General features: G+C 32.7%; 1 protein-coding gene across 1 annotated transcript in view; it reads left to right on the plus strand.

Moving 5' to 3' along the window:
• The window catches only part of Rpt4 (Regulatory particle triple-A ATPase 4), a 38,113-nt gene extending 31,379 nt beyond the window's left edge, over positions 1-6,734 (plus strand). The window contains exons 8-9 of the mRNA XM_014434851.3: positions 4,089-4,251; positions 6,448-6,734. Of these exons, the coding sequence (XP_014290337.1) occupies positions 4,089-4,251; positions 6,448-6,638 (354 nt within the window). The 3' untranslated portion in view covers positions 6,639-6,734. The remainder of the gene's footprint in view (positions 1-4,088; positions 4,252-6,447) is intronic.
• Positions 6,735-9,707: the final 2,973 nt, after the last annotated feature.

Genomic DNA, 9,707 nt, shown 5'->3' on the forward strand with positions numbered 1-9,707 from the left:
AAGCATTAATCTACGGTCAACTATCTACACCTCATTATTAATTTAATTACACTTATTTTATTTGTATCATTTCCTTTAGAAGTTTATTTTATTTTAGAGAAAACAAAAAGATGCATTTATATTTAATTGATTGAAGAGGTTTGTCGGGGGGTGTGTGTTGTAAAACTTTGATGTGTAATTAAATAAAAAAGTATTGACTTAGAAAAACACTTCTTATATAATATTTATTATTGCCATGACCTTTTGAGGGCATTCCTTCACTTTATTATGTTCGATGACATAACCAAGATATGATACAGTAAAATTAAAAAATTTACATTTCTCACGATTGAGGTGGATGTCATACTGGCGAAGACGATTGAGACAGTTTATGAGGTTTAAAAAACATTCATCCTTATTTGTTCCGTAGACAATAACATCATCAAAATAAGCAGTTATTCCCTTCAGTCCAGAAAGTATGTGGTCAAGGATTCTTAGACTTTAAAGGAAGCTTAGACAAAAATCCCTCGGTGCATTGACATTGTTTGAATCCCTTGACTGTCCTTGTCAACCTGTACATGTAGATAGGCCTTGTACAAGTCAAGTGTGCAAAAGAAACTGGCGTTTTTCAAATTGTTAATAACTTCCTCTATCCGGGGGATAGGATTGTGGGCATCCTGTAGTTGTTTATTTACAGCAACTTTGTAATCAAAAGCAAGTGGTACTATGTTATTAGGTTTTGGAATAGGGACCAAGGGTGAACCCCAATCTGAGTGATTTACTGAATAAATGATGCCATTGGCAATTAAATCATCCAACTCTTTTTCGACTGTTTCTCGCAATGCAAATGGGATGTCCCTGGCTATTATAAAGATTGGCTTGGCATTTTTCTTCAGCTTTAAGAACAATAGAAATTTGGGATACATCCGACTTTTTGCTCAAAAATATCCGCATATTCCTCCATGATCGACTGAGAAGTCATTTTGACAGAACTGATTGACATGACGGCAGGAAAATTTACTTTTGATTTATCGAGGTGTTTCAAATCAATATTTAGTCGCCTAATCCACACTCTTCCAAGTATTGGGGTTAATTGGTCTGGTACTACAAACAATAATTCATTTGAAGCATAGTCCTCATATTTAACTGGAACTATAATGTAACCAAGGGGCTAGAATACTCCCTGAGTGTATGAACGGAAATGCACATCTGTTTGTTTTACCTCCCCTTTGAAATTCAATCTCTCAAAATCCTTATGAGGTAATAGGGTAAATGCCGATCCTGAATCGACTTTGAATTCCTGTTTTTCTTGTTTATTCAGCAAAACAGTTGTGTAAAACTTATCTGTGTCCTTTGTAAAAAATTCAGAGCTAGACAAAAATATATCTTAGATTTTATTCACTCCCACAAGGTCATCTAGAAAATCTGATTCAACTCCATGATCAGTATCTGTTTCGACTGCTTTGACATAGGAACTACTATTTTTCTTAGTTGAGTAGGACAAACAAACTTTTTGGACATGTCCTACTTTAGAACAAAAATTACAACGTAATTTATCAAAAGGAACTTGACATTTATTTGCTCTGTGATTAGTTCTGGCACAACGAAGGCAATTGTTTTCAATCCCTGGGGCTTTAAAATCAAGTCCAGAATTTCGACGTGGTTGTGATGGAGATCTATTTTTGAATGTTACCTGACCAACATTTGAGTGTCTATTTAATGAACGGTGACCTGTAATTTGATTGACTGTACTATTTTCTAAATTCGATGATTGATTGCTTGACATTTCTTGACAATTAATTTTTGATGCTTCATAACCTATAGCGGCTTCCACCACTTTATCAAATGTAGCCTCAGATAGCTGCAACAGTTTTTCATGGATATTATTATCAACTATCCCTTGAAAAAATTGTGCCCTTAAAAAAATATTTGAAACACTTTTCTTGCATTCACACTCGAATTTGCATGTAGAAGCTAGCTGCCGTAATTCCGCAATGTATTGACAGACTGATTCAGACTCTTTTTGTAATCTTGACAAAAATCTATGTTGTTGCACTATCACATTTGGCCTTGGACATAAATAGTTCTATAACACCTCAACCAGATAGTCATAAGGTTTAGTAGCCGGATTATCAGGGGCAGTGAGTGAGCATAATACACTATGACACTGGGGGCCTATATGTAATAAGAGTTCTTTGACCCAAAGATCTTTGTTTTGACTAATACCTCTCAAGTCGAACCAATTTTCTAGTCTCTAGCGGTATTGGTGAAAAGTCTCTTTAGATTCATCAAAATACTCGAAATTTGAAACGAAATTGTTATTATTTTGAGATGATTTACTATTCTTTATTACTTGAAGAATTTCAGTGTTCTGTTATAAGACAAGACGCCATAGTGGCCAAAATTCCTTTTAATTCCGAGTCCATGCTGGCAATTCACAATGTTGATTAAAGAACAGGTTGACTTACGTACAATTGTTTATCCACGTAGCCACTTGTAAAACTTTGATATGTAATTAAATAAAAAGGTATTGACTTAGAAAAACACTTCTTATATTATAATTATTGACATAATTGTAATCTCTTAATTTAACAATAACAATCAAAACAAAACACTTAACACACACTGACTATATCGGATCTTAGAAAAACCTCTTGACTGTTACCATCGATAATCGATACAAAATCACTACACTGTTACCATCAATAATCGACACAAAATCACTACAGTGTGATCAGCAATGAACAACATACATAAACAAAACAATATTTATTTCTTTTATGCTGCCATTTCGACCTGAGTTTCAGGTCTTCATCAGGGCTGTTAGCTTGAAATCTAACCGCCAAGTGTATTTATATTTAGTTGTCTAAACATTTTTGTTATTCTTATTTAATTTTACATTTATTGTTACCTCATTTAAGAATTTGTGTCTTTTTAGCCATGATGAGGCCCTGCAACGTGGGCCGTAACGTTGACTTATATTAAATAGTTTTTATTATTACAACATCTTCCTTTTTTTATTACGTATGGTCAACCATTGATCTTCCTTTAACTATGATTTTCAATTTTATTGAGGTTGATATCACAAGTTATTATTGTGAATAATATCTGGTTTATCTGCAGTTACAAACTAAATTAAGTAAACTCTCCTGTAGCAACCTTTAAAATTATTCTCAATAGATTCCCTTTAGCACTTATATCAGGGATTAAAACTAACACTTTACTTGTCCCTGGTAACACAATTTCTCCTTTCATAAATATAAAACTCTAATAGTCTTTCCAACAATGGAACTTTACCTTCTCTGCCATGTCTTCTACTTTCACATACTCCCAGGAACCTTCTCTCTCCTTCACCAAATTCGGAATCCCATTGTCTGTGGCAAAAACATATGTAACATAGTAATTTTTTTTAAAATTATTTATTCCATAGCACATACTACTATTAAAACGATAATAATTTTTTTACAAAACCATTTAATTTACTAAAATATTTTAAAATTATTTATTTATAACAAAATATTATTATAATCTTAGTCAATCATTACATGATTATTCTTGATGCTATTGTTTGTATTAGGTTGTTTTATATAAAATGTCAGTTTAAACAAGTAAGGTTATTTATTAAAACAACTTTATGAAATCAAAAACTTTTTATCAAAAATATTTACCCTAATTTTTTTATATATTTTCCCTAACGTGTTATTAACTTTTCAATCCTAGAACTCAAAAATTCAGGGTTTTGTGAAGAAATGAAGTCAGAAAATTCCTGTTGGAACTGAGAATCGTTTTCAAAAATTTTGCCATTAAGGAAGTTGTTCAAATTTCAAAACATGAAAATCTTGGTCTGCTGAGTGTCCAAGTTTAAACTCATAAATAAATTACTCAAAAATCACGTGTTTTCATGGTCATATTTGATGGCATACTTAACAGTCTGCAATGAATTAGAATGATAGTAAATATGGTAAAGAAAAAAGATAGGATTAATAAGGGTTTATTATAATCTGTAAACATAAAAGTCTAGTAATCTCACTTAAAATTTCTGAAATAATAAAAACGGAGATTTATATAAAATGATTCAATATATTGATTTGTTTCTAACTTTAATTCAGGTCAAAATGATTATGGCTACTAACCGTCCTGACACCCTGGACCCTGCTCTTCTCCGTCCTGGCAGGCTAGACAGGAAGATTGAAATTCCACTGCCGAATGAACAGGCAAGGCTAGAAATTCTAAAGATCCATGCTGGGCCTATTTCTAAACATGGAGATATTGGTGAGTATTATTTGCTCCCATTTGCATACTTGAGTTCTATGTTAATTTTAGTTGTATCTATTTTATAATTAGTTTTCTTTATTTATTTTTACTTTATAAATATTTATTACAAATGACAACTTTTATATATATATTTCGTAGAATTAAATAAATTTGAGTCGTTAGTTTTGTGTGAAGCTTTATTCCTGTCAATATGATTTTATTAATATGTGAAAGAATTGCCTTTATTTTGCCACTATGTGTGAGTTTAATGGTAATAAGAAAATGGAATCACCAAGCACTTGAATGAATCTGAAGACATTAGATTTTATCTTACATTATTCCTCGAGTGCTTATTGGTAGATGTTCTCGTATTTTTAACTTTATTTTTTTAATTTATTCTCCAGTTATAGAACTCCATTGACCCTTCTCCCTCTTCTTCTTCACTACCGAAGATAGGAAAGCTTTCTATCCATAGTGGAAATGAAAAAATAATAATGTCCTCAGAATCAAAAGTTAAAATGGATTTTATGCTTTATAAATCAATGAATTAGACAATTTAGAATTATATGACTTAAAAAAGGAACACTTCTATTAATTTATACTAAAACTATATAGTGAATTATCCTACTGGTACTACATTGACCAGTGACTTCAGAATGAAAGAGAAAGAGGGGATTCTGGAGGCAGGTACATATTAAGTAGGATACCAATGCAGGAAGGGTAATACTTAGCCATAACATCCATGTTATACACTGGGGGAGGTCAGTAATCATCCCTCTCTGATGATGCTCTTCCCAAGGTAATTCTGAGGGCTCCTTTTATTCAGGGAACTCAATTATTTCAATTTATTTTTTTCTCTCTTCAAGATAGCTGGCTATAAATAGCGACTTGATCCAATAGGTTGATTTTCATGGATCCATGTCATTTTAGTAGGGAGGTTGACTATTTAAGATGTGTTTTGGGGCCTGTACTTGCCTTCTCGAAACACATCCTGACTCTGATAGGTTGGCGGGGCACTTAAAAAAAGGTTAATGTCTTCCTGCTGAACATCTTTAACCTATCCATGTGTATCCATCTCTTACTTTGAAATTACCTGAAAACAAGCAATCGCAATGCTGTTCCTTAGCATGTAAATCAGTCTCCCTCTCGTTTTTAATATTTATTTATTTTCCATATTTCTACTCTCTTGTTCCTTCTTTTTCTTTTTTCCAAATACTATTTATTTTAACTCATTTTTTTTTCTTTCTTGTCTATTGTGTCATTTACATAATTTTTCTTTCTTATATTTCATTATGTTGATTTAAATTGTTTTTCATCATTTTAGGCACTACTTACATATTTTATGATGTTAAGTTCACTACTCATCATTTACATTTTATTATGTACCTTTCATTATGTTTATGATGAAGGCTTGTAATTCAGGTCGACACAAATAAATAAATTTTTGTTTGTGTTTATTTGCTATTATGTTACATATATGATATATATTTTTTTAATTAAGCAAAAACAATGTTCTATTATGAAAGGAATATGGTCCGGGTGCGGTCAAAAAAAAAACTCAAATAGTAGAGATATACTATTTTAATGAGCCAACGTTTCGCCCCACGTTGCAGGGCTTCTTCAGGGCTAAAAAAAGATACAAACACATAGTTACATAAGGAAAACAAAAACATAAGTGTAAAATAACAGGGGTATAAAATGTAAAAAAGTAAGATATAGAAGATATAGAAACGTTGGCTCATTAAAATAGTATATCTCTATCATTTGAGTTTTTTTTTTTTTACCGCACCCGGACCATATTCCTTTCATCTTTACACACGGTCAATCAATAATCTTCCATTACTATTTTTTTGTTCTTTTTTGACCGCACCCGGACCATATTCCTTTCATCTTTACACACGGTCAACCAATAATCTTCCACAATGTTTTATTATGTTCCTGATTTTCTTACTATTGGATAAATTGAGGATTTCATAGTTTCTAACCCTCCAGTACAGTACAACTTGAATGTTTTGTAAAAAACAGCATGTAAATTAGTCAAGAACTTTCAGGGGTATTTGATAAGGAACATTTACATTTATTTATACATTACATTTTTATTTATATAGATATAAAAACCTTTTCTTTTTATTAATGACATTTATTTATACTGTATTATTGTTGGACTTGATTGATACATTTTGTTTTCAGTTCTAATTATGTCTTTGATTATAGATTATGAGGCTGTAGTGAAGTTGTCTGATAATTTCAATGGAGCTGATTTGAGAAATGTTTGTACTGAGGCTGGTCTTTTTGCTATTCGAGCTGAAAGAGAATATGTAATGCAGGAAGACTTTATGAAAGCTGTGAGAAAAGTAGCTGACAACAAGAAATTGGAGTCAAAACTGGATTATAAACCAGTATAATCAGTTAATCATTTGGTGTTAATAATAATTCATTAACTTAATCTTATATTTTGTATATGCAGTACTAAATTCGAAATACATTTTTTTTCTCTAGTATTTTTTTTATCCTAAAAAAAAGAAAATTCAGATCTACCTTACACAGTTTAGTTGTATCCCCTGTATTTGAAGCTTATTGTTTTTTAACCACATGATAACTAAATTAAGACTTATTTTTAGTATTTCTAATCTAGGAGTAGGTAGGTATGCTTACTGCTTATGAGAAGTCCAATAAATCTGCTCCCCCTAGAGGGGATGCGACATCGACAACAAAACATCGCCAAAAAATACGTCGATGTTTTTTAACATCCATTTTTAGAAACATAAGGTCTGTTCCAATGACTATTGGACTATGACGCATGCTCCGATGACAGTCAGAACTGGTTGCTGGAACTAGGGATTTGACATCGATGTTTTTAAACATTTCAGTAATATAAGGCCTTTTTCAACGACTACACATGCTCCTGACAGTCAGTATTTGCTGAAACAAGGGATGCGACTTCAACTACAAAGACATCAATGTTTTAAAATATCAATGTTCAATATTAAAATATCATTGCTTACAAAACATTGCCAAAAATACATCGATGTTTTTTAACATCAAAATAAGTTCTGGATAATCAGAAGTCGTTGGAACAGAACTTGTTACTAAAATGGATGTTCGAAAACATCGATATATTTTTGGCAATGTGTTGTAAGCAACAATATTTTAAAACATCGATATTTTTAGTAGTCGATGTAGCATCTCTCGTTCCTGCAACAACTTCTGACTGTCCGGAGCATGCGTAGTCGTTGAAACAGACCTTAAGGGGCCTCTACATGTTGGCCAACCCATGGCGAACTCAGCATATACGAGCATGTGGATGGGTGGCTTGGTTGGCCTAGGCTCGTTGGCGATCCGTCGAGAGTCGGTTTTTTGGACACAGATCAAAGGGGTTCGTGAGAGCGCTCGTGTAGCATCTCCACCATTGTTCTATGTCTAGTTGCAACTGAGAGCTGTTAGGGGAGGTTAAAGGTGTTTGTTAGTACTTTTTATAATAAGTTTTATATTTAATCTTCTTTAATTTTCTTTTTTTGTAATAAAAATAATACAATCCAAGTGCAATGGCTGAAACCACTAGTACGTCCGCCATGCTTGCCTCTCTGAATAACACTGACATGTGGATGGCCCGCTCTTTGTTTGCCGAGCATTTGTACGAGCCTCCGATCCGTGGCGAGCGGCCAACATATGGATCCACCTTTAGGGTACTGAAATGGATATTCAAAACATTGATGTATTTTTGGCAATGTTTTGTAAACAACAATATTTTAATATTGAACATTGATATTTTAAATCATCGACGTTTTTATTTTTGTACTCGATGTTGCATCTGTTTAGTTCTGGCAACCATTTCTGCGTGGATCGTCGTTGGAGCAGACCTTATGTTACTGAAATGGTTGTTGAAAAACATCCAAGTTATTTGTTGTTGATGTCGCATTCTTAGTTCAAACAACCACTAATGACTGTCGGGAGCATAGTAAGTGTTTTTCCCTCCCAAACCCTGTACTAGCCATGCTCAACACAGTTCCGGATAGTCAGAAGTGGTTGTTGGAACAGACCTTTAATTTATCTTTATCCCATTGCGAGCCTGAAAGAAGGAACTACTTCCTCATCCCACCACATTGTTAATAGGAATCTGTTTATAGAGTTAATTTTTTCTTTTTATTAATTACATTTAGAAAAAAAAAAATGACAAATTGAATCAGAAGTCGTTGGAACAGACCTTATGTTACTGAAATGGATGTTCGAAAACATCGATGTATTTTTGACAATGTTTTGTAAGCAACGATATTTTAATATTGAACATTGATATTTTAAAACATCAATGTTTATTGTAGTCGATGTCGCATCCCTTCTTCCAGCAACCACTTCTGCATGTGTAGTCGTTGGAACTGACCTTATGTTACTGAAATGGATGTTCAAAAGCATAGATGTATTTTTGGCAATGTTTTGTGAGCAATGATATTTTAATACTGAACATAAATATTTTAAAACATCGATGCTTTTAATAGTCGATGTCGTTGAAACAGACCTTAAGGTACTGAAAGGGATGTTCAAAAACATCCCGTATTTTTTTAGCAATCTCTTGTATGCAACGATATTTTAATATTGGACATTGATTTTTTTAAACATCAATGTTTTTTGGTATTTGATGTCGCATCCTTAGTTCTAGTAACAACTGACTTTTTATAGCATGCGTAGTCGTTGGAACTGACCTTATGTTACTGAAATGGATGTTCAAAAACAAAGATGTATTTTTGGCAATGTTTTATTTGCATCGATATCTTTTCAACGAACCTTTTCAGGGCCACAAATTGGGTAGATAAACTTTCAACCGTTATAACACACTGGTTTCGTTGCAACCATGTGCGATTAAACTCGTAGATTAAGATAAACAATTAGAATAAATCTAATTAGTAAATAAATAAAATTAGAATCGATCGAACCGGTTGCACATTGCATCATTAGCTAAATTGTATACGGGCAAGTTAAATAACTGAGAGATCGAAAGTAAAAACAATACATGTTTAATTGTCATAATGATAATTCAGGCTTAACAACAATAACAAGCTAGAAAACAATAACAATACACACGGATGGATGGATATGCCCATCAAATTACACGATATACAGGAAAATTATCACAGGAAATTAGGTATTAAATAATAATTTAAAAATATAAATAAATAAACATAATTATCAATAAAAGAAGAAACACCTTTGTGAAGGATTAAACAAACCGGATGTATTTGCAAATACACATACACACAAACACCTGTGTGCACACTCCAAGAGGGGAAATGACGGTTCAAAATTCCACAAGAGCGCACACCCATCTTCCGTGTTTGCACCAATCGAGTAAAGAGACATACCTATATAAACACAGAGTTAAGAAACAAAGACCGTCCAGACTCCTGGACCTACGGGAAACAAAGGTTAGTCAGTTATTATATTGTAAGTGATTGTGCGCGAAGTGACAATTTGCCTTTGGT

This window comes from Halyomorpha halys, unplaced genomic scaffold (assembly GCF_000696795.3).
Source record: "Halyomorpha halys isolate HHAL.00 unplaced genomic scaffold, Hhal_1.1 Scaffold1435.1, whole genome shotgun sequence".
Taxonomy (NCBI): Eukaryota; Metazoa; Arthropoda; class Insecta; order Hemiptera; family Pentatomidae; genus Halyomorpha; species Halyomorpha halys.